This window comes from Pseudomassariella vexata, assembly GCF_002105095.1.
Source record: "Pseudomassariella vexata strain CBS 129021 chromosome Unknown BCR38scaffold_7, whole genome shotgun sequence".
In the NCBI taxonomy this organism is placed as follows: domain Eukaryota; kingdom Fungi; phylum Ascomycota; class Sordariomycetes; order Amphisphaeriales; family Pseudomassariaceae; genus Pseudomassariella; species Pseudomassariella vexata.
The window spans coordinates 241,355-265,895 of NW_024467962.1; the positions used below are offsets into that span (position 1 = coordinate 241,355).

The 24,541-nt window shown below is 48.0% G+C and overlaps 6 protein-coding genes across 6 annotated transcripts; 3 read left to right on the forward strand and 3 right to left on the reverse strand.

Moving 5' to 3' along the window:
• Positions 1–756: 756 nt before the first annotated feature.
• On the forward strand, positions 757–1,667 carry BCR38DRAFT_524041 (serine hydrolase FSH; the record flags this gene model as incomplete). Its single annotated transcript, XM_040865282.1, has 4 exons — positions 757–798; positions 856–874; positions 928–1,446; positions 1,495–1,667. 4 exons carry the CDS (start codon positions 757–759, stop codon positions 1,665–1,667), a joined length of 753 nt encoding a protein of 250 aa, XP_040715303.1.
• Positions 1,668–2,353: 686 nt separating this feature from the next.
• Positions 2,354–7,537, forward strand: BCR38DRAFT_457728 (ABC transporter-like protein; the record flags this gene model as incomplete). The annotated part of the gene is made up of 20 exons (XM_040862071.1): positions 2,354–2,737; positions 2,785–2,890; positions 3,006–3,036; positions 3,100–3,154; positions 3,207–3,711; positions 3,762–3,780; positions 3,837–3,914; positions 3,962–4,322; positions 4,384–4,638; positions 4,695–5,277; positions 5,326–5,498; positions 5,548–6,077; positions 6,131–6,180; positions 6,233–6,258; positions 6,316–6,355; positions 6,413–6,606; positions 6,657–6,696; positions 6,755–6,791; positions 6,843–7,398; positions 7,469–7,537. 20 exons carry the CDS (start codon positions 2,354–2,356, stop codon positions 7,535–7,537), a joined length of 4,092 nt encoding a protein of 1,363 aa, XP_040715304.1.
• Positions 7,538–8,381: 844 nt separating this feature from the next.
• Positions 8,382–10,248, reverse strand: BCR38DRAFT_202057 (uncharacterized protein). The gene is made up of 2 exons (XM_040854103.1): positions 9,702–10,248; positions 8,382–9,629 (listed from the first exon to the last, which is right to left on the reverse strand). Exons 1-2 carry the CDS (start codon positions 10,156–10,158, stop codon positions 8,419–8,421), a joined length of 1,668 nt encoding a protein of 555 aa, XP_040715305.1. The 5' UTR covers positions 10,159–10,248; the 3' UTR covers positions 8,382–8,418.
• A 2,492-nt stretch (positions 10,249–12,740) lies between these two features.
• BCR38DRAFT_202080 (S-adenosyl-L-methionine-dependent methyltransferase) lies at positions 12,741–14,174 on the reverse strand. Its single transcript, XM_040854104.1, has 5 exons — positions 14,147–14,174; positions 13,936–14,075; positions 13,339–13,887; positions 13,073–13,265; positions 12,741–13,007 (listed from the first exon to the last, which is right to left on the reverse strand). The coding sequence occupies exons 2-5, from the start codon at positions 13,952–13,954 to the stop codon at positions 12,926–12,928; spliced, it is 843 nt and encodes a 280-aa protein (XP_040715306.1). The 5' UTR covers positions 13,955–14,075; positions 14,147–14,174; the 3' UTR covers positions 12,741–12,925.
• Positions 14,175–17,250: 3,076 nt separating this feature from the next.
• BCR38DRAFT_514523 (uncharacterized protein) lies at positions 17,251–18,457 on the forward strand (the record flags this gene model as incomplete). Its single annotated transcript, XM_040865069.1, has 5 exons — positions 17,251–17,364; positions 17,415–17,504; positions 17,752–17,774; positions 18,113–18,195; positions 18,249–18,457. The coding sequence occupies 5 exons, from the start codon at positions 17,251–17,253 to the stop codon at positions 18,455–18,457; spliced, it is 519 nt and encodes a 172-aa protein (XP_040715307.1).
• Positions 18,458–21,717: 3,260 nt separating this feature from the next.
• BCR38DRAFT_433385 (uncharacterized protein) lies at positions 21,718–22,719 on the reverse strand. Its single transcript, XM_040860245.1, has one exon. It carries the CDS (start codon positions 22,289–22,291, stop codon positions 21,950–21,952), a length of 342 nt encoding a protein of 113 aa, XP_040715308.1. The 5' UTR covers positions 22,292–22,719; the 3' UTR covers positions 21,718–21,949.
• Between the last annotated feature and the right edge of the window lie 1,822 nt (positions 22,720–24,541).

Sequence of the window (24,541 nt, forward strand, 5' to 3'; positions counted from 1 at the left end):
TGCAACTCACTTATGCAGGGACGGAATAACCGCAATATAATTCTATTACACCATGGTCTTCAAGATCGGCTTTGATAAACGGCACTTCCTGCAAGGTGGCAAAGAGGACAAGGGGGAATCTATGTGGGGGCAGTCCGGCATTTGAAATGGTGTTGACGGTATTGTGGGGGGATAGTCGTGCAATATGGTCCGAGATGGGCCCCACGTGTTGAAAGTCGGAGTATGTAACATTATAGCAGGGTTCAATTTCATGCCATGCCATGATATCAAATCTCGAATTCTTCCATATATGTTTATCCGGGGTTTGGGTCCGGAAAAAAGGCTGGACCCAGTGCTGAATTAAATACCCGGGCATACTTGTATCCTTTGGGACTGTGGCGGCAGAGCCTAGTTGGGTGAACTGTCACGGCTAGTTCCATGGGGCAATAAACTCGAGGGCCCGATCTCTCGTGACAGAGTCTTATTGATGTTACGTGACTTTATCCCAGACATGTGAATCTACAGCGGGACTGAAGTCCAGATGTCGATCGTTAAGAACGCGTTCTTGCTGCAGTCTGCATGTTTTAATGGCAAAGACCGAGATATTCGAGGTGTTGGCTGCCGCATGTTTTAAGGGACACTTCGTCCAATTTGGAAGGTGGCTGGACTTCGCACACTTTGGCACTGGTTGTGTGCAATCATCGTCTGTAAAACTCTGCTCGTAGATCAAGCAAGATCCAGCAGGCGATCGGACCCTGTTCTTACCAATATTTCAACATGAAGTTTCTGTGTCTTCCCGGTGCATACGGCAGTGCCGATGTAAGTCAATGAATTGATAAATTCTCTGAATCATTCAATGTACTGACCACTAAACAGAAATTCCAAGTCCAGCTCGGTGTGCCCCGGCCGGAGCATCATATGTGCCAAGTAACTACTAACACAACACAGCGCCCCTCATCAGAGAGCTCCTCTCCGACGATTCTGCCTCATTCCACTTCATCAACGCGCCCTGCAAAGCGGTGCCTCCCAAAGGCTTTGAGGACTTCTTTGGTAAGCCTCCCTACTACCGCTTCATCGAACCCGACGAAAGCAGCGACGACGAAGGCGACGCCCTCTCGCGGATCCGCGACTTCCCTGAGCGCGATACCCCCGAAGACACGATGCGCGAGCTCATGAATGTCGGGGGCGCGAGCAGCTATGTCAGTACCCAGAAAGCAATCCAGTTTCTGTACAAGATCATGGAGACGGAAGGGCCTTTTGAGGGCATCATTGGGTATTCTGAGGGGGCCGCGGTGGCGGCTACTTTACCGTTGCAGGAACAGAGGTGGTTTCAGAAGACAGGGAGACCGCCGATGATTAAGTGTGCCGTTTTCTTTGCGGGGTGGCCGCCGCTGGATCCGGTGACGTATTCGATGGTGTTGGCGGATGAGTCTGATTTGATGATTGATGTTCATACGTGTCATATCAGTAAGTGCACAACGTATTTCGTCGGGAAATTACTAACGATATTCACAGTTGGATCTCTTGATCCCTACGTGGCAGGGTCCTTAGCGTTGTACAACACGTGTGACCCTGACAAAGCATACATATTTGACCACGGAAAAGGGCACACATTGCCCAGGGAGAAGGGTGTCGTGAAGGAACTGGGAGACGTTATTCGCACGATGATATCTGATGTCTCTTCGTAATTTGCTGTTCCCGAGATATGCGGTGTGTTTATTTTTCACGTTTCACTAGCGCATATCTGGTGGAATCAACTGCCAAATGGAATTGGGTCACATTGGGTCAATAGATGCTACATTCCAGGGACGAGTACAAGCAAGCAATAATGTTGGAACATAGATTTGACTTGTTCACTCAGCCTTTATGTTGTAATTACGGTGACAAAGACAATAGAGCTTAAATTACAAATACGGCCATTCTCAACCATACCTGATGAGTGGTGATGACGTGCTTCATGGACATCTCCACTTCCAGATCGGTCTAGGAACATTGGAAAATCATGCCAATGCTCCATGTCGGAAAAGAGTGCTTCCCATATTGAAATAAGAGCTCAGGGGTAGACCACGCGGCTATTCACACCACGCTAAAACTTGATGCTACCTCCCAGGATCCGGACGGAGACATACTCCGTGGCCTCCGTCCCATTTACCCAGCCGGTTGGTGTAATAACTTTGTAAGCGATTAGACAACACGCAATACTAGTATCGTGCCGTCATGCTTAGAAAGCTCAACGCAGTTTCCATGAGGTCGACCTAGGTTCATCTGGCCTGCTGATTATACACCTGACTGTCTTTCAGATGGTACCGGCTCGAAGTAATTATTCTGCCGCCGCCAACAGGTAAAGCCCCAAATCGCATGAATTATCGGCAACATGGAAGAGAAAATTCCCAATGGGAAGGCAGACATCAGACTAACCCCAGCTTCGGTGCCGGAAAATGCCTTTATCGCAAGCCCGCCCCTGGCAGCTGAACAACAAATGGAGCTGGTCTCTGAGGCATTCATGCCGCAGCCTCCTATGGATGCGATGCACTCTGTGGCTCCTACATCTCCGGTGGCTTCTAGCACTAGACATGAAGCAGTAACAGATACGGATAAAACTCAGGCGACATGTGAACAACCCAATGAGAATTATACTGTGCCAGTGAGCAGTGATGCTGCTGGAAATGCCAGTGCACAACCTGCGGGTCAAACGCCAGCCTCGCCTAAGAAACCGTCGAAAAGGGATGAATACAAGAAGACATTGTCAAACTTCACTGTAAATAGCTCCCAGAGCACCAAACTAAAAATGCTGACATAAACAAGCGAATATTTTCTTATTCTTCAAGAGGCGATTGCGTTATTCTGAACGCGGCGGTCGTGGCGGCGATTGGTGCGGGTCTCACATTTCCTCTGTTGATCATCGTGTTTGGTATGTTGGTATAAGCGAGCTTTCAAAAACCAGTCATTATTAACAAACGTGACAGGCCAAATGGTAGGCAGCTTTGCCTCAGCAACTACATCATGGGAAAGTGAAAGCGCCAAAGAGACCATCACTGGCATTTTTAACCAGAGCGTGTAAGTCCTCTTACAATTAAATATGTAAATGGCCCCGTGAACTGATCTATTCATCCAAACTAGGCTTTCCATCGTCTATCTATTCATAGGAAGATTGGTCCTTGGATACATCGCAACTGTAAGTCCTCTCGCGCCCATATCCCTTACCCCTTTACTCACGACCCCCTCAGTTAGGCTTCCGCACAGCAAGCCTGCGCATATCATCTGCAATGCGACTAGAATACCTCAAAGCCATCTTGGGGCAGACAGTCTCATTGCTAGACACCCAGCCCTCGGGCCAAATCGCCTCCATCGTCACAACAGTCACGCACACATTGCAGACGGGCATAGGCGAGAAGCTATCCCTTCTAATCCAAAGCATCTCCCTAATCGTCTCTGCGGTAATCATTTCATTAATTCGCAGCTGGAAGTTGACCCTTGTGACAAGCTGTGGCTTATTTGTGATTACGATCTGCTATTGTGTTACGATTCCGTTCGTATTGAGCAACATGAAGGAAATCGAAGAGTCAAACGTCAAGGCTTCGGCTGTGGTGAGTGAGAGTCTAGGCGCGATACGTATGGTTGCGGCTTGTGGGGCCGAAGAGAAGATGGGGATGAGGTATCAGCACTGGGTTGATGAGTCAAGGGAGAAGGGGATGTGGTTGTCGAAAATTATGGCGGTTCAGCAGGGGACTAGTAAGTCGCACTCTACCCTGTGGCTCGTTCTTGCTGACCTGTGGTTCCAGTCTTCTTCAGTGTCTACGCGTACGTTACTTCGTCTTGCAAAGTACTTCAAAGTCTGTGTAGTGACTCTATTGCAGAACATTTGCTCTATCATTTTGGTACGCGACACGAATGTTGCTGAAATCGGAAATCACGAATGTATCCACACTTATCATGTAAGTGTACCCTTCAAGTTCCGGGAATCCTTGCTTACACATGGTAGCGTGTTGATGTGTGTCATGATGATTGTGACAGCTGTCGGAGGTATCGCTGCACCATTTTCCGCTGTTGCTAGATCTGCCGGCGCCGCAGGAATTCTCTTCATCGGCATAGATGCACCCCGGCCCATAACGACGGGCCTCAAAGACCCAGATGTCTCGGCAACCGGCGACATTATGCTATGCAACGTCAATTTTACCTATCCTAGTCGACCGACGGCAAAGATTCTAGATAATGTCAGCTTCGTGATACCTGCTGGCAAAGTCACTGCTATCGTTGGACCTTCTGGCTCGGGCAAGAGCACTATCGTGGGGCTGATTGAACGTTGGTATGATCTGGATGGAGACATGGATAAAAAGATGCTCGTGAGCTGCTCTAGCCCCATCACTGAAAGAAAGACAACGAGTTGCTGAAACCAAGTCATAGATCCTGTACTTTCGAAACGGCTTCATCCAGACCGGTGGCAAGAATCTGCACGAACTCGACCTCAAGTGGTGGAGATCCCAGATTGGACTCGTGCAGCAAGAACCATTTCTCTTCAATGACACGATATTGAATAATGTTGCATTTGGTCTTGTGGGGACCGACTGGGAACGTGCTCCTCATGACAAGAAAAGAGAGCTCGTTGAACAGGCTTGCAAGGAAGCATTCGCAGATGAGTTCATCTCCCGTCTGCCAGAAGTGCGCATTTCCCCCGACGAAGAAACATAAATGCAAGGCTAACAGGAGCAAAAAAGGGGTACGACACTTCAGTTGGCAACTCAGGAATCAAGCTCAGTGGCGGCCAACGGCAAAGACTCGCTATAGCTCGCAGTATTGTCAAACAGCCCAAAATTCTCATTTTAGATGAGGCGACAAGTTCGATTGACGTGAGGGGTGAGAAAATGGTGCAAGCTGCCCTGGACAAAGTTGCTAAGAATCGCACGACTATCATGATCGCCCACCGGCTGTCGACGGTGAAGAGAGCTGATAATATCGTCGTGTTACAAAAGGGGAAGGTTGTGCAGCAGGGAACGCATGATAGTTTGATGGCGCAGGAGGGCGGGGCGTATTGGCTCTTGTCTAACTCACAGAGACTATTGATGAGCGAAGAAGCGGATGAGTCCTCAGATCTCCCTGATGCTGATGTTAGAGGCAAGGACATCTTGGTGACTCACACAGAAGCCAAGACAGAGCCTAGTGACAGTGCGAGTGCGGGTTCACACGAAACAGCATACAAGCCAAAGGGGACGTTCAGGAGCTTCGGGGCAATGCTCGTGGAGCAGAAGCCGTTTTGGCCGTGGTACACCATCATGCTAGTTGGCGCACTGATTGCCGGAGGTGGGTTCCATCCACATTTCATAGAAGTCGTGCTAACAGTTATCGCAGCAAGCGCCCCGTTGCAGGCATTGATGTTTGCCGCTCTAATATCCTCGTATTCTTACTGGGGTGACTACCTGGTGGCACTCACTAATTTCTGGTGCCTCATGTTTCTGATTCTTGCCATTGCTGTCGGCATCGGATATTTCGCTCTGGGCTTTGCTTCGACACGAGTCGCTTTCGTAAGTAAAGTTATTAGGAAGAGAAAGCCAATGTAACTAACTACACCAGCTAATAACCACGGTCTATTGCGCCGAGTACTTCCAAAACATCCTCTCAAAACCCATCCCCTTCTTTGACACCGAGAACCACTCCACCGGCACTCTAACCGCCCTCATTTCCACCGATCCGGCCCAACTACAGCAGCTCCTCGGTATTAATATGGCTTTCGTCACCATATCTGTTCTTAACGTCATCGGCTGTCTAACGATATCCTTCTACTTCGGCTGGAAGCTGACACTCGTCGCTATATCATCCGCTATGCCGCTCGCGCTTGCGGCGGGCTTCTTCCGTATCCGTTGTGAGAAAGGCTTCGAGAAGCTGACGCTCGAGGTCTTTTCTGAGAGTGCAAAGTTTGCCACCGAGGCGGTGGATGCAATTCGGACCGTTACTGCGCTGACTCTTGAGGATAGTATCTGTGCTAGGTACGAGAAGTTGCTTCGGGATCATGTTTCGAAGGCGCTAAGAAGAGATCGTTATACAACGTTGGTGTTTGCGGCTAGTGATAGTCTGCCGTTGCTATGCATGGCTTTTGTGCTTTGGTGAATACCTCGAGAATATTGCTACTATTTGACTGGTAGCTGACGTTGCATAGGTATGGAAGCCGGCTACTTGTCAGTGGCGAGTATGGGACGTTCAACTACCGTGAGCCAGCATTCATGAGTTGGATGGGACTTTGGCTAATCTGGGTGCGAAGTGATTGTATACATCGCAGTTATACAAGTATGAGGAACTCCTGAGAATGTCACAGAGCATTGTAATAACCAATCTGGAGTATAGGGTGCAATCGGTGCAGGTCAATGGTTGAGTTTCGGGCCAAGTTAGTGTCGTCCAGCACGGTTTTGAGGTCGAGGACATCATCTAACGCACGCAACAGATATTTCACAAGCCACCGTTGCTGCCAATCGTATCCAGGAGACCAGAGTGAGAGACAAGGATGAAACCTCTCAGACTACGTTGAATGATAATGTTGTTCATATGGAAGAAAAAGGGGTCAAGATCGAGCTGCACAATGTTTGGTTCAAGTATCCAACCAGAGATGTGCCTGTCTTGTCTGACTTGAACATGACGGTAAGTTGTCTGTCTCATGCGCCAGAGTAAAGAATTACAACTATTTGTAGATTGAGAAAGGGCAGTTTGCAGCAATCGTCGGACCGTCAGGTGAGCACATACATCACACGTCGGAGTTGATGGAAGCACCAGACTGACAGATTTTCAGGATGTGGGAAAACTAGTATTATATCCCTCCTAGAAAGGTCAGGACATGAATACCCTCCATTATTGACGCACCTGACTCCCATTTCTAGATTCTACAAACTCAACTCCGGCCAAATTCTATTCAACGGCACCGACATCTCCACCATCCCACTCCAAGCCCATCGCAAACTCATTTCGCTCGTCGCCCAAGAACCATCCCTCTTTGAAGGCTCCATACGAGAGAATATCCTGCTGGGTGTGGATGAAACCACCACTCTGGACTCCGTCCTGTATCAATCCTGCCGCGAAGCTGAAATTCACGATTTCATCGTGTCCCTTCCCGAAGGGTATGACACCAAAGTCGGCACGAAAGGCGTTCTACTCTCGGGCGGACAGAGACAGCGCATCTCAATCGCCAGAGCGCTGATCAGAAATCCGAAAGTTTTACTGCTGGACGAGCCGACCTCAAATCTGGACTCAGAGACGGAGAGGTTGGTGCAGGAGGTTTTGCTGAGGAATAGAGAGGACAGGACGGTGGTTATGGTTGCGCATCGATTAGCGACTGTGCAAAATGCAGATGTGATTTTTGTGCTGGGCGATGAGGGAGTGTTGGAGAGAGGGACGCATGGGGAGTTGCTGCAGAGGAGCGGGCTTTATTACAGCATGGTGATTCTTCTTTTTCCTTTTAAAGTCATCTGTGAGGTCGGGAAGAAATGAAATGCTAACGGGTGGACAGTGCCAATCTCAGGCTCTAGATCGGCAATGCCCAGATTTGTTTGAAAAAGGTTTTGGAGGAGAGGTTTGATGGTCCATGATTAGTTTACAACAAAATGCGGTATTCATTGTTTCATCCAAACAAGTAATTTGCTCATCCATATTGAATGTGTTCCTTGTTTGCATTCAGTACGACATGGTGAGCTTGAATAAGAATAGTTCCGTGTCTCATTTGTTTTAGCCCTGAACAGTGATGGTTGCGCTTCTTGTCCTGTTATGTTTGGCCCATAATCATCACAATCATCATCACCAAGCAGCGCTCTTGCCTTTATCTCCCAGAGAACTTCCTCTAGTATCACAAAACTGAGATGGAATGTATATAATTCAGATAGCCCCGTTATATCCAGCATTTGATTCGGTAATTCATAGACGTTGGTTTTGAGTCCATCTGCGAGTTTGGAGTAGCTATAGATGGTACAAATCTATAGCACTGCTGCAAATAAATGGTACTGTGGAAAAGTTTTCACCCTTTCGTCGACCACATACCCTGGTGGCCTAAAGGCGGTATCAGACTGGGATGCGGGAGAAAAGAAATGAAAGAGCCTTCATCGTGAAACAACACCGCAAAGGTTACAAGAGAGGGAAGACACAGCGATAGTGGATTCCGAAGTAGTTGAGGGGTTCGGTCCTTTGTTCATGACTCGACACAGATGTCGTATTGACCGTTATGTCCGATCTACATGTCGTGCTATGTACTTTGGTTTTCGGGAGGCTCTGTAATGGTGCTTGAGCAGAAGAAAGGAAGGAAGGAAGGGTCTGTCCCCCTACCTACACTAGCAAACTGCGCCTATGGCATAACTGTGGCGAATATACTGGCGGTAATACGATCCAATCACTGAGAAAGCTGTCCACCACAATGTCCCCTACCAAATGATGAAAATATCCACGTTTCTTTCAGACCCTGATCATCTATCAGATGCTATCCCTTTTCAGACGCAAAGCTCCATCTTGTTCATATTCCCAACGCGCCCGCATCCCCTCCGCCAAGGCTGCAAGTTTCTCCTGCGTCGGCGGCCGTGAAACCCGTAAATCCCCTTCCTTCCAACCTTCGAGCTCCGCAAATAAATACGCGAAGATACTAGTCTTCAGCAGGGGCTGGTTCCGCGTAAACATCATCGAAATAACAAGCAAGAAGGCCGCCATGGCGGTCTCGGCCAGCGGCACGATCATCCACGGCCATCGGACCCGGATATACGCCTCCTGGAAAAAGGCCAGGCCCGATACCGTGGTAGCGTTAAAATTATCCCCCACGGGCTCGTTGCTTCGGATTTGGTTGCTGATGGCGTCCGCGACGTTCTTGGTCATGTTGAAGAGGTCTGTTTTGTACAGTGCGTAGCCCATTTGCAGTGTCTCGTCTTCTATTCGTGCAGGTCGACTCTGGTCGTGATAGACGACGCTTGTTAGTAGGGTTTGGAGGTAGCTTGGTAGAGTTTCGACGCCCATGCGGGAAATGTTGAAGGTTGATCCGGTTGAGTTGGCCACAAATGTATGAAAAGGGGGTCCCATGTTGTTGGTGGCATCACCGCGATCAACGATCGTCTGAAGCATTGTGAGTGGCTCATCGATCCTATCAAACGAAGTTATTCCGATCGGTGAGGCTGTCATATTCCTGTAGGTTTGTGCACACCACGTAAACGTCCCGGAAAACACGGCCACAGGGGGAGGCGCTAGATCTCCTCCTGACTGCTGGCTGGGAATCCCATTCGTGGTAGCTCTCACGGCCTTGAAGGTCCCGAATTGGAAGTCGACTGTGGAGAGATAGCGGGTGATTGACCGAAACAACATAGTGCCACGATCGATGATTTGGTTCTCGGGATCCCATTTCATGTTGATGGCAGCGTCGTCGTAGAGTGGGTCTTCCGAGCCATTTCTGTCCAGCATCCCGGGCCAGGTGTATGTGCAGTTGACATACGATGCACCACCCGTCGCTTGAGTGCAGTTGGGCGTCGCTATGCTTGTGACATCTTGCAACTCGGAACAGACCCCCAGAGTGGTAAATGTATCCCAGGTGCAAGTGCTGGCTGGCCTGGGGCAAGCCAGAAATGGTTGAAAAACCGAACCTGATGCGCCGTTGGCAATAGAGGACTGTAAAGCTAAGAGATCGGTATTTGGCACCCAGATATCTAACGCTACGTTAGCACCGCGCATTTGAGGAAAAGAAGACCAAGAAATTTAGCTTAAAGAGAAGGACATACAGTTTCCGATTTCATTTTCGAGGAAGCCCTTGGAGAAATACATATCCGCCCTTCCGATTTGAACCGAGGCGTTTGTCAATTTTGATTCTTGCAGCGGAAACTCCAAGACCTGCTGAGCTGACGGATCAAAGCCCAGCGCCAAAATGGTCAATATGGCGAGGCCATACACAGTCAAAAACTGTGACCGGAGCTTTCTACACAGCCGCAAGATAAGAACCGCCGAGCCCCAGGGGCCTCTGCTAGCTTCGTCGAAGATCTCAAGGTCGCCAAGCCTCTGAGGCCGAAGTTGGAAATGTCTCCATTTCAGCTGACTGAGGCACGATGCTGCCGGTACCATCATGGCCGCTTTTCCAACGGTGGTTAACACGGCGATCAAGGAATTGGGTTGGATTTGTAGCGACCACTCTTGTAGGGGCGTGTTGTCGATCTTGATCAGGATAACAACGAGTGCTACCATGCACCCAATACTGAGAAAGGTTGCCAGTATTTCCCATCACCACCACCATGAAATGACCGAATCGTCGGTGGGCTTGTGGAAGAAGTGGCGCTGACGCTCGCCGTGCTTTTCCACTTGTGCGGCTCTGTCGTCGGTATAATGGTTTGATGCCGCCCCGTCAAGAAGGTCATCCGAGCCAGGTCAAAGTTGGTCTTCATCGCTGAAGCGTTGAGGCAATCGGTCTTCAAGAGGGGTGTCTCGTTGAGTCTCAGCTAAGTGTTCCGTTCGATTAAGAACCTGGTAAGGACCACGATGAGAATTCTCTTCCAAGGAGTATCGTTCTGTTGATGCACCTAGACACTGGAGAGAGTCTCCGTCCTCAATAGGTGATACGGGACGAGTCTCCCCGAAATATTCTTGTGTCGTTGTCAAGACATTGCCTTGGCCACGTGATGGGTCGTAGAGAGGTGACGGATTTGGGGACGGCTGCCTGTTTCCGATCCCAGCTAACTCCAACCCTAAGACTTCTGCCATTTCAACGACCTCGGTGCTTTTCTGAGAAGAAATTTGAGTTGCAGTGCAATATTGAGCCAAAGACGTCAGCGGGTAAGTTGGTGTTTTTATAAACAAGTTGGATTTGAGGGCCGATTTGGTATTTGGGGGTCAGACTGACTTTTGGTAGGCAACCGCATATTTGGGGGCCAGCCTGGTTTGTTGGAGAAGGGCCCACGACAGGCGCTTACATATTGAGATGGATGTACAGGCCGCAACACGATTTGTTTTTATAGGTAGATTCCAAGACAGTAGTGTTCCACAACATAATAAACTGGGGTGCCATAATGAACTTCGCCACAAAGATGACAAAGTGGGGAACACCACCAGCCAATATATTCCTAATGCTCCATATTGGTTGTTATGGGTGTGGCTTAGCGTCACAAGTGCTTCAAATAGGGAAACACTGCAGTGATCGTGAGTAAAGGGGACCTAACACGGCCTCTGTGGCCATCTCTAAATCCAGACACAGAAAGCGAAGAAAATGCTATCACTTGGACAAATGTTTCTGTTTTTCTCGTTGTCGCTTAGCGTAGCAAGGTTGAGGGTAATTTAGCGTTCTTGGGCTTTGAGTCTCAAAGGGACCGAAATGATAACCATACCGATATACTATCACATTCAGATAATTTATAGGCAAATAAGAATTCCTCTTATTGGTTTATTCAAGTTATGACTGTTAATTATACTGACATACAGTGGCTATTCCCTATTACTACACCCTTGGTGCGCCGTCTATTCCGTTAACTGCTCAGGGTACCTCGGTTCCGAATGCGCATAAATTCATAGGGGGTTTGATAATCGCTCTTTTGTTGCTATTGAGGAAGTAAAACTATGTAGTGCTACCTCGCCCACCCCAAGGACTGTAATAGATAACCTCAAGCTCAACCGACACCTCCGCGAATCTGTTCCTGGAGTCATCCTCCCTGGACTCCACCTTACTCTCCGCAAAGAGAGAATTCTTGACAGAAGATACAATCTTAGGTGTGGAAATCGACTCCACCATGCCTTCGAAAGGCGAAGAAACAAGTCGTTACTATCGTTGATATATTCCTCTCCTTGAGAACATCGGAACTCGCCGTCTTATAATCCGACTCCTAACAAGCCCGGATAAACCAAAAAAGCGTGGAAAATGGAGGGAAGGCGAACTCACACTATCTCCAACTCTACAAGTCAGAAAGTAAACCCAATCATCCCATCAACCCGCAAAGGGAAACACCCGCCCACGACCTATCTGAGTCGTTCCTGATAGTGCCCAGCAAGCAACTTGCAGTGAAGAGCCGAAATTTCGAGAAGACGCCGACGCAGAATCAGCCCATCCGGTGGGTGATTTTGAAGTAGTTGCCGAAGAGCAGCAAAAGGAGAATGCGAAGACCCCGTTGTCTGCCATTGTGTGTGGAAAGTGGTCGGAGTTGTCAATTGGGCGAGCCATTGCATCCAGGCAATTCAATAAAGTCTCGGGATTTCAGAAGCTGCTATAGTAAAAGGCCAAATATTTCTCGCTACTGGGGTTGAAGTTGATTCTTCAGTGGCGAGTTCCAGTATAATCAGAGTGGCCTTCTGAGGCGCTGCTAGGAAACCCCACCACCAAAACATAGTGTGTGTTGTGCCAGTAAGCGGCATCCAAAGATCTGAGGCGCAGCAGCAACGCACAACGTCTGTGCCGGGTGCTGATTGCCGAGATGAAGTAAGCTAAGCAGTGTTTTGTTTGAGATACTCAGTTCCATGCACATGTTTAGCTAGAGCGATACAGATGTATCGTAGTTTTTCTAAAAGTAGTAATTGCCGGGTTCCAACTGCCGGGAGCTGTATTGGTACTACGAAGGTGCGTGGGGACTCAATCCCAAGTTGGCCCCCGAGGGGTCTCTAAATACTGCATCCGTACCTGCCTGTCTTCCTTGTCCCCCTCTATATCTGAGGCTACAGCTTCCCACAGCAATCAGCTAAAGAAAGGGGGTGCATAGAAGGCTGGCATATCCTCATCCATCAAAAGAGAACCCCGCCCCACAACATTCGGTGTAGAAATTATATGCCTGGGTACTTTTGCCTTCCTACTTCCAAGTAACTATTAATACTCCAGTACCGGGTGAAGGCCGCATTATACGTCAACAACGGTCGGTGGCCGGTGTGTCAGTCCATTGACTGAAAACGTCCGTCTTTCCAAATCCATGCAGTTATGACGGCGGCTGCGGACAGGCTCGGCTCTTGATTCCGGCTTCGATGCATCTGTTTCAACTGGCTAACTGACAGAGGGGGTCGTGCCGTGCCCGGAATTCGAACCGGCCTCGTCAGTGTACGGCTTTCGTCCATATACGACATAACTTGGAAAGAAGTTATCAGTGCCAGATTCTGGGACCAACTGCCGGTAGATAGCTATTAAACTTACAATGGGAGGTATCCGTGAATAGAAGTATTGGATAAATCTTTCAGGGCACGATTTAGGAGCTCCTCGGCCAACTGGGGCGATAGGCCGGCGGCAGGTAACGTCTTCACAGCCCCGCTTTTCATTCCCTCGTATAGTTGTGCGTGGTTGTACCTCCCGAGGTTTTTGAGCCGGGCATCCCGCGGCCATGGATTGACTGCTCTGCACATTAGTGTCGCCAGATTTGAGAATTTATTACGCGTCGATGAAATGACCGGGACATTACGTACCTGGAACGGGGAGGCGCTTCTCAATTACGTCGACGAATCCCGCATCGATAAGCCACTTCTTGTACCGAAATACTCGGTCTACAACGTCCCGTCCGAGAAGCTGGAATCCTTGTCTTCCGAGTCTGCAGAATCTCTGAAGTTCGGTGTCTTCGATGGTTTTGTCGACGCCGTGTAGTTCCATGCAGACGTCCTGAATCTCAACCCAACCACCTGCATTGAGATTGTCAAAGGAATGCTGTATAACTGTCAAGGGGTCGTTGAAGCAGCTGCAAACTGCCCGCATATGGATATAATCAAACTTGTGATCAAAAATCCAATGCTCCTCGGAGTCTTCTCTGACGAAGGTGCAATTCGGTAGCATCCTCACTGCACTCGGTTGTATCATGCTGAGGTCAGTCCCTATTACGCGAGAATCGGGGTGGTCATCGGCGAACTGGAAGGCCCAGATTCCGGTTCCGGTGGCAATATCGAGAACGTTGAGAGGACTTTTCACTGGTGCTAACCCAAGCTGACGATCAAGAAGCTGCAGCCAGACTTCATGGAACATATCTGCGTCTCGTCAGCTCGGAATGGGTCTCAATATGCGTATGAACCAACCTAAGCGATCTTGTTCCATCTTTGATCATGACGGTATAGTTAGCGATAGCGTTGTGGCTGATAAATCCAGTAGGAATGATCATGGTGAGATGCAGAAGCAAAAGAGAAGATGCCTACACCGTCATTAGGCAAGAAGTAAGCTAGGAACCACGTTAGCAAAGGTCAAAATTGGATGCGACAGCTGGATGCTACGTTGTTAGGTAGTGCTTACTCGATGGCCTGTACGCCTGAAAGGTTCTTCCGGCTTCTTCAAACACAACTGAGTCTGAGATGGTCTCGCCGCTGTAAAGTAGGTCAGCAACTTGAATTCCACAGCCAGGCTTCAAGACGTGCGTTGGGTTGCGCCGCGAAACAGTCTCAGGGTTGCTGTCAACCTCAAACCAGAATTCACCAGTGTCATCAGATTGAGCGCGCTCCGTTTTGATGAAAACGGTTGTACTCATACCCGCGGTAGGTTCTTTGGTGGGTGTCTTTGGATCTTCTCCAGATGGGCCGCTTTCCCGGGGCGGATACTTGTCCATAATGTCCGAAGTGAAGAATTGTACTTCAAAGATCGAGACAAGATCTCTGCTCTGGAAGAGAAATGATGTACAACAGAAGCGTGAATAATGAAACGACGGGATGAATTTGAGGAACTGAGGGGTTTTGTCTGCATCTTTTCAGGACCTGTGTATGCAAAGATCTCGGTCATGTATGCACGTAGTTGGGACGAGAAGGCGCTACAGCCGAACTCGGTATGTGCACCGATTGGCCAGCTTCAGCAGTAAATACCACACTCCTAACCCAAGCAGATAGCATGGTTGAACCTATAGTTAAGTAAACCCATATACAGCTTCAAAAAAAGAGTAATCGAGTTACCACTCCCGGACGCTCAGTTCGGGGGAACTTTCAGTTTGCCAGAAGGCCGTCATCGTAAACACGGACGCTGCGGGCTTTGTTTTTGCTACTGAACTCCACGAACACCGGCAGCTTTAAGTGGGGTCTCAACATCAGGCAAGTATTTTACTTACACGTCACATTTTCATCTTCAGAGTCGTAAGATTGTGGATCTGGGGGCAGCTGGGTACCGGCTGATCAGGTAATTAGATTCCAATCGTTACATTAATATGCTTCCGGCACATAAAACATATCCTTTAGTTATCCAAGCAGAGGTTTTATTCCAACCCACCTTGGGGGATTGGCGGCTCGTCCAACTCGCTCTCCCACGCGAAAGGCATCCGGCCATACCCGATATATCTGAAGCAATCATTGTCAGATCAGCATTGCTTCCAAGATGCAAAGACCCCTTCCGCAGGTGAACAGGCATATCCAAGCGCCTGGAGCGTCTTCATCGACAACCCAGGGATCACCTCGTTCAAGTTGATTTGATGATAGCACCTAATCTCCTTGAACCTGGGCTCTAGCGGCCAGTCGTCAATTGAGACAATCATCGGTTCAAAGCCGCTATTGTGCCTTTCTTAAACGGTCAAACAGTCCACTTACTAGGTATGGTAGCCGTCTTTCCATAATATCGACAAATCCCGCATCAGCAAGCCACTGCTTGTACTCAACAGTCCTGTCAGCACCTCGCTCAATGGTCCGAATGGCTGCCGCCATAATTCATTAAATCGCTGGATAGACGAATCTTCACATCTGTCATCTACTGCTTCAAGGCCGAGATTGACGCCTTGGAATTCGATCCGCCCGTTTTCGTTCATGTCCGCAAACACCTCATGAATAACCGCCGGCGTTTCTTCAAAATGGTTGCAAGCTGTGCGCAAATGTATATAATGGAATTGGTGCGGGAATATCCATGGCGCTTCCGCAAATCCGTGGAGGAAAGTAAAGTTGGGGAGTGGACCCTTTCACTATGACTGGATAAGACTTATATCGCTGCTGATCGCTGTGTAATTAGGGTTTTCCTCGGCGCATTCGAATGCCCATACTCTGGTGCCAGTCGTGATGTCTAGGGCGTGTCCGGGCTCGTATATCGGTGCCAGCGCACTTCTTCCCCCGAGAAATCTGAACATCGCGTTTTGAAGGTCCGACAAGCGGTGAAACGATACGGATAGGTTCATTGTAGAAGATGCTGAAGATTGTGCTTACCGAGGCGATCCTGCTCAATCTAGTATGCACATACGGTGAAAAGGGGGTTCTGGTAATGCTAGCCGAGTGCAAGATAATATTGCTCACAACAGCAATCTGTAAAACGTACTCTAGTAGTAAATCATCAAGATTCAAAGTCCCATTATCTGGGAGGGGCTACCAAACGTCCATATTCATAGACCTGGCATATTCCCCCGCCTTCTGGAACTGATCCAGGCTCCCTAATAGTCTATCCCCTTATGGGGGTTTGACGACTTCGGTAATCGAACAAGTCGCTGTTGCTCACGTCGAGATTCGACTTTCGAGATAAGGGCCAATCCCGTGGTCGGGTTTCAGCCAGGTAGTGCTATGATTACCCCGGCCAGGTTAGGAGTTAAATGCGAAGCTAGAACCCGGGCTAACGTCGCTGGTCGGTATCCACCCAGTAGTGCTTCCGGTATTGAGGCTGGTACTGTAGACCGCGCCGGAATCAATGCTAGGCTGTTCGGGGTCTTCTGTTTCGATACCGGTCATTCCAGTGTCAACCGTGGCGTCTCGTTTGTCGCGTCAGCATTGGCCTCGAGCGGTTTAGCGGCGGTATGGTGGGCATTAGACCCAGCATTGTCTTTGGGCCCTATTTTCGTTGTGTCGGATGCTCGTTTCCAATGAAGTTCCTCGTTAGTGTCTGAGCAAAAGGCTGAGAAATAATGTGAATCGGCTCCGCGAAACAGGTTTCAGTTTGATGATAGAAGGCCACGATTCCGCTAGCGGCGCGCGACAAATATTGGATTCATGCCCAGAATGGCCAATTGTAAATGCTGAAAATGGATCGGACTTATTGCAAGCTAGGATTGAATGTGGCTCTGAACTCATCAAGCCCAAAAGAGTGAAGGTCGCTGTACCGGCCTTAAGTACAGGAAAAGATGTGAGCGTACAGTTGACCAGGGTCAGAAACAGTTGACCAGGGGGTAGAAATTTTGTGGCGCAGCAAAGTTGATCAGGGTCAGAAATGTTCTAACCCTGGCCAAGTTTTGCCAAGGGAAGCTTAACCAAACTAGGTATAATGCACAGTATCAGATCTTTGTGGTGTTGCATATGCCCTACATATGCTAATTCTAAAAGAGATCAGTCTAACTTATAAGTTTTGCATATAGAGTGTTCCGAAATCGCTCGATCAATGTAGACCTTTAATTAGATAGCTATCACAGAAGTATTTCATAACTTCTTATTTTCCTAAAATTGATACACCTCATGGCGGACGAAACCGATTATGAACATGAGAGCGCACCCAGCACGGATGGAACATATACAGAGCATACGCAGAACATCGGCGACAACGAGAAGTTAATTCTCTGGCTTAATGGCGTAAGATAACTAACCTAATATCAGCGTCGTTGATACTAAATATACACTAGGTTACACAGGATGAAGATACACAGCAAGGCCCATATAGCTCTCAATGGGATATTCCATCGGAAGCTATCCCATATATGGGGTTTTCTCCAGTAAGTGCAGGGCGTATGGGCAGCATATGAGCAGCATACGAGACGCTTAGGCTAACCTATAGCTAGTTCTAATCGGAAGCTAAATCAAGCTTGGAATATGCCATACAAATGTAGTGGTACCCGGGTCTGTGGACATGCGCACCCGAAGGTCACTTCATATACAGAGGAGTATAATTGTGTAGATGTTTCAAAAATCCGAAATATTGTTCGGGAGCTCCCAAAGCCTACTCTTAGTAGTATACAACAGATGCTTAAAGAGGCTACTGAAAAGTAAGTAAGCATGCTTTAGATTAACATATGCTTCATCTATACTAAGCTTAATTATAGTCAATATAACTAACTTAACGCATTTTTGCAATTATGGCAGGCAGAGGGTACATCTCCATGCCAGCCTTTTAAAAAGGACCGGTATCCTCGCTGCTGTAAGGGCCAAAGATTAACTGTATTTTACCGGAACAGGGTATGTTTATAGTAAGCATATGCCTAACTCTATTCTTCAATCTCTCGATCCCCTTTATTGGGTGCCCGAAGAATTCTGACGGTGAACCTTGGCATACCGCGTGGTCATTACCTTCGCATAAGTCCAGTATTGATATCGCATATCTCAGAGCCTTGTGCGAGAGTGGTATTACCGGTGAAAAAGATCAGTGTGTATGGATTGGGAGACCAGAGCAGAAGCGGAAATACTGTGGTACTTGAACATATGTTTAGCTTATGTGTAATATCTGCTAATAATAAATATAGGATTTGATCACCACCGGGGACCTAAAAAGACATGGGTTACGTCGTGCACATGCCGAATTGATATATATATTCCCCAGAATATGTATCGACTCCCTTACTATATTGTTATTTGTCGTGGGAACCACTCTCACTACCCTCCATTACCGAATCGAGTACCTGCTGAGCTTGCACAAGACGTAGGCCAAGTAATTCAAGATTATGGTGAATAGCTTATGCAATGGGAGAAAGCACTATTTATCCAGATAGACCTATCGTTCAGGATGATCGACGGTGGTAGTAATGTTTTCTCTATTGCAGGGAAAGACCAAGAAGTTGGGCGTGCTTTCCCTATCTTATAATAATAAACCTTAACGTACCCCACGGTCCAATTGAACACTTTCGCGCATTTCCGTACAACCTAGGTTTTATCCCTTATTTTCCACCTTCTACAATGGCACGTAATTGGGAAGAAAGCGATATTCAATTAGCGCTTCAAGCGCTTCAAAATAACCCCAAACTAAGCGTACGATCCGTAGCACGGATCTATAATATCCCTCATACAACCTTACGTCACCGATATCGCGGCGGTACTTCACGACAGGATATACGATCACCAACGCAAAAGCTTACCTATTCCGAAGAAGACGCGATCGTACGCTACATAGTCGACCTAGATTCACGATCATTTCCTCCTCGAATAAGTGGTGTTGAAGATATGGTGAATCGACTACTCCACCAACGCGACGCAGGACGCGTCGGTATTAACTGGGCTTCGAGCTTCGTACGACGACAACCAGACCTCCGGACGCGTTTTAATCGAAGAATCGACTACTAGAGAGTCCTCTGAGAAGATCCCGACGCGTACCGCGCGTGGTTTTATCTCGTACGGAATACAATTAATAAGTATGGAATTCAAGAGGAGGATATCTATAATTTTGACGAGACTGGGTTTCTTATGGGTCAAATCTCATCCGAGATAGTTGTAACGACCTCTGATCGACGTGGAAGACCCAGAGCAGTACAGCAAGGTAATAGGGAATGGGTTACAGTTATCCAGGGCGTCGGATCGGACGGCTATACTATCCCTCCGTATATCATCTTTGCTGGTAAAACTCACCTATCTTCGTGGTACGAAAATAGCCTACTACCAAAGGATTGGGTTATCGCGGTTACGAAAAATGGCTGGACTACAAATGAAAGAGGCGAGGACTGGATTCGACATTTCGATCAATATACAAAGCTTCGTACGAAAGGTGTTTATCGCCTCTTAATTCTCGACGGCCACGAGAGCCACCACTCGACCGCTTTCGAGCTCTACTGTAAAGAGAACTCTATTATCACACTCTGTATGCCTGCTCATTCGTCGCATAAGCTCCAACCTCTCGATATCGGCTGTTTTCGTGCACAGAAAAGAGCGTACGGTAAAGAAATTGAGGATCTTATGCGGGCACATATTACCCATATCTCGAAGGAGGACTTCCTCTCCGCGTTCTTAAAAGCGTTCCAGGCAACTTTTATGATATCAAATATCCAAGGAGGTTTCCGAGGGGCAGGACTCGTACCGTACGATCCGGAATATGTGATTTCACAGTTAGATGTGAAGTTACATACTCCAACACCTCCGGGTACCTCGCCTGGCCTTCCTATTATCTGGGAGTCGAAGACCCCAAATAACCCAATTGAGGCACAATCCCAGACCGAATACGTGAAAAACCGAGTTATACGGCATCAAAATAGCTCTCCGACAGCTACACTTACTGCACTTGACCAGTTTGCGAAGGGTACGACGCAGGTTATGCACCGGCTTGCTCTTTTAGAGGGTGAGAACGTGATACGTGACCCCATGGGGGGTTGCCCTATAGCTAGAGATAAGATAGATAAGAGCTATAAAAGAGCTCTGCCAGGCCAGAATAGCTGACCTGGCCATCCTTTTCCAATACAACAATTCACACCCCATATGCACTCGCATCAGAACGCCACGCTTCGAAAGGCAAATGAGACACTTAGCCGGCGGCGTTATACGAGAAAAAAAAACGTTTACAGTATGGAGGATCACTTCGTATACAAGCTGGAGAAGATTTACAGTCTCAGAAGCTAGTTAACGGAGAGTTAGATAATAAATCGCGCTGGAGTCGTAGTCGTACGAGGAGGCCAGAGATACTTCAGCAACGCTGTAGGACGTGCGGAGAGCCCGGTCATGATATGCGTACTTGTCAGAATAGTAAAGAGATATCTGAAGAAGATAGTTCCGAGTAGTTTTAATTATTTTTTTACGTTATAGTTGAATTAACTTATATCGTATTGTACGAGGTCTTAAGAAGTGTTCAATTGGACCGTGTGGTACGTTACCTAATAAACTATTCGTGCTTTTTTTCTATTATCTGAGCCGTGTCAGAATATGCCTCGCATATGTATACCAGACAGTTTGGCCCTATGTATATGCTCCTATATCGCTGCATATGCGCCGCATTTTCTCCGTGTACAAGCTTTTCTCTGATACTGTGGTGATGATTTATTTGGTTAGACTAGCGTTAGCGTTAGCTTGGCAAGACTTGGCCAGGGTTAGAACATTTCTGACCCTGATCAACTTTGCTGCGCCACAAAATTTCTAACCCTGGCCAACTGTAACCTGAAAAGATGTGCCTTTTGGCTGCAACACTTGACTCAGTTGCTGATACACCAGAGTTTTCGCTCCTAGGGTTCTACCATTTGGCTCTTGCCAAGGTTTTCGCGCTCAGGGTTGATCCATCACCAGTTAACTGGCCGTAGTAGTAGCGGAAAATCGAAAAAGATAGTCGATGGAGATCGAAGGCTGGTGCGGTCCAGCCAAATCGCACCGGCTGAATTGACCCCAGATTGACCTGGAGCGCCACCAATCGGGAGATCTGGGTGTAGAGGCGACGCCTAGGATCTCTATACGGCCTGTTTGTAGGTCGTAGAGCTCAATATCAATACAGCCTCTCGTTAGATGCGCTTTGAGAATAGTAGATTCCGGTATAGGCTAAGATGAGATGAGAGAGCTTGGTGCAACTGAATAGGCTATAGATTTCTGGGATTTGTATGTTTACTTTAATTATCATCCCTTTTGCTTCACTGTTCGATTAGTGCATGGCTTGCTGGTAAATTAGTTACTCTGGCACCGGAATAGGAACTTGGATGATGTGTCATTGGGCATCTGGTGATTTCCCTGGGCATGGGATCCTGGATAGGGAATGGTCCCCGTTAGCAACGCGAAAATTTCAACTACCCTGGTTGGTTTTAGAAGTATGGATCTGAGTGCTCGTACAGAAAGTACTGATGCTAGCAGATGGGAAGGTACGGCCAAGTGCAAGGTCGAAGGCCTACAAATTCCGCATCAAGCCAGAAGTAGCCATCAGACAAGAGAACAAAAATATATCTTTTTCGCAGTCGCGCAAAATCTCTAGCTTACCGGTGTCTAGGAGCAATCCATAGGGCCGGTACGAGTCAGATCATAGTGCATATATCACATCATAGACATTGTAAGATTACCTAAGTCGGGTGTATCTTGTTCGTAACTCATATACGAGTTGGTACAATATCGTATCCTAGACATATTTGACGTATGTCGCAGACTCGCAGCATTCATCTATGCTGGTAAAGCCATCCGGCTTCTCTGTCAGCCCTGGTATCTTGTGGGCAAAATTCTCGGAGGTTGCAGATAAGCTCTCTGCCCGAACCCCGGTCCACTTTATAATTCCCCGTCAATTCCTAATCACTTCCGCCGTCCCTTGCAATGCACCGCGACGCAACACCCGCAGCGGCTCCCAGGTCGGACTCTCAACCCCCACCCACTTGATCAGCGCCTGGTCCCCGCTAATCTCGACGACGCGTTCAAGATAACAGCCCTCGTTGTTTTGTATGGCGTTGGTTGGCTGGACCTGATGCAGTGGCCATGAAACGCGTACTGTGCTGTCGTTGGTGGATGATGCTTCCGTTGTATATGTGAACACGTTGGCCTTTTGAGAAGTGGATCCTGTCAATGGCGTGTCTCCACTATAAGTGCCGTTGTTCTGCCCGTCCGTGTTGGTTTGCGGGTTGGACATGGCGAGATGGCTGTGGATGTAGGAGGGAGAAACGCGTTGTTCGGGCTTTTGTCTTGGGGAAAGTTGGTTTGGACAAAGTTGTCGTTGGTTGGCTATTTCGGGCCCCTGGAAGAGGAATAACGTGGAGCCGGAAGTGGGGTTTATAAAGTTCTTGTCTTGCTGTCTTAGGATAGAGAAGTGAAGTTTAAACTCAATGCATTGTTCAGGCAGACACTATTATGGGACAACCTGGTTGTTAAGGAATGAAGAAACAAAGAATTGCGAACTGACGAGGCGGCTCAATTTCCACAACCGGCACTAGAAGAAGAACTAACCACTCAAGATCGGCAAGAACTGTTCTTTACCAACCAGCAAGACATAATTTAATAACCTGGCTTGCGGGTTATAGCCATTCACTCGCAACTAAGACCCAGGACGCTGGATTAATGGCACAGACTTAGCATTAATTGATACGTTTCAATCAATACTGGGAAAATGAGGGGAAATTCTGTTCTGTGTTCTCTAAGCAACCCACTAATCACTAGTCTATGTGACCCATGCCGAACTGCTGTAACCCTGCATGAAGTACCTAGTTCAACCTTCAATCGCATGATACATAAAGTCTGCGAGGCTCGCTCCTTTCCTCTACGAGCAACAACTCCAAATGTAGTGGGTTTCGCGTGTTCCACGCCCAACTTCTTTTAGTCAAAAATCCAGATACTATTACTTGATGGCAACATGAAACCTTGGCCACACTCAACTCCGTTAGATTGACTAGTTTCGGACCAAGTGAATATCAAATAACCCCCCAATTACGTGGAGTATGTCTTTCGGCACGCTGTTGAAGAATGGATAATCATATTGAGAAGCTAATCACGTGTGTTGTGGTGAGTCAGTTTAGTATGTTATTAGCGTGGTACGCTTTACAAGTAGATTCGTCCAAACCCGTCCGCAACCATCTGACTATACACTGAGTTCAACATGACCACGTGGCAGCACAGTAATTAATCTGCACCATCGACTTGTACGTAAGTCAGCCTTGCAACTCTACACAGTATTCTTCGCATGGAGATCACAGGTTGACATTACGTTATTGTAGGTTTGAAGTGCGATCCATCTTACCTCAACTTGAGAATCGACTCACCATAATATACAACGTCATCAGATTACACCTAATACCTCATAGTTTTGAATCAACTCATCATTCGACTCTCAAGGCAGGTTGTCCCCACGAATATGGAACTGGACGGATCGGAACTGTCTCCCTAGTACTCCGAAACTGTATCGTTGGATATGCCATAAAACCTAGCATCAGTCGTTATGGAAATGACTGAAAGGTTGACCAAGGGTCTTTGGGGGAACCTGACACTTGGGATGAGCTTGAGATGAGAGTATAGGTGGCACCATCCCAGTAAGTGGCCGCCACCGTGCCATTTGGAAGCAATGCCAAGAATAGGTATCTCTGCGAGTCTCCCCAGTACATAACCGCAAATGGTTGAGCTTCCGAAGGTGTGCGGATATCTGAAACGAAATGGCTATCTCGATGCCACATATTAGCGAATCCCTCGTTTACACCTGTTTGATTCGGACGTCAAATGAAATGTCTAGGCTCCCACGCTTGATCAGTGCCGTACATGCTCTTTTCTATCAACCCCGTGGTCTCGACAATACTCAAGCTAACAATATCACCGGGTGTATCTCAATGACTCGCGTTACCAATGTTAATCCCCCGTCCGGCCGCTGGTACGCCGCTGGTATGTCATAGGCCGGTTCCCCACATACTCGTCATTCCAACACCTTTGCCACGCCGCGCCAAGCTGCCACCCCTCCCACGTCTGAAATTGTACTTACAGTGCTGCAAGAGGTTGGACGTGGAAATAGAGTTGTCGGAGACACCCTAGTTGATGTAAATTTCCCGCCTGGGGAATCTAACGAATGCTGCGTAAAAGAGACCCCCAGTGCTGTCACAGGATGCGTTGAACAGGGTCTTCCCTGGGAGCAGCGTCAGAGGCGCTAAGAGGGAGGTGGAGGGTTCTTGGAGGAAGACGGTGGGGTGGTTGTAGCCGCTTGGGTTGGTCCAATTAAATGCTAGTATTTTGGAGATGTAGAGGGCATTAAGGGTTCGAGGTTGATGTAGCTGCGTGGTCGTTGTGTTGTCCGATGGAAATGAATCTAAGTCGGCATATGGATCTGGATCGGTCAAATTTAACTTTGCAAAGACTGGCGAGCTCGATTGGTTGCGATATCTTACTGTTCCTCCTGCGACCTCTC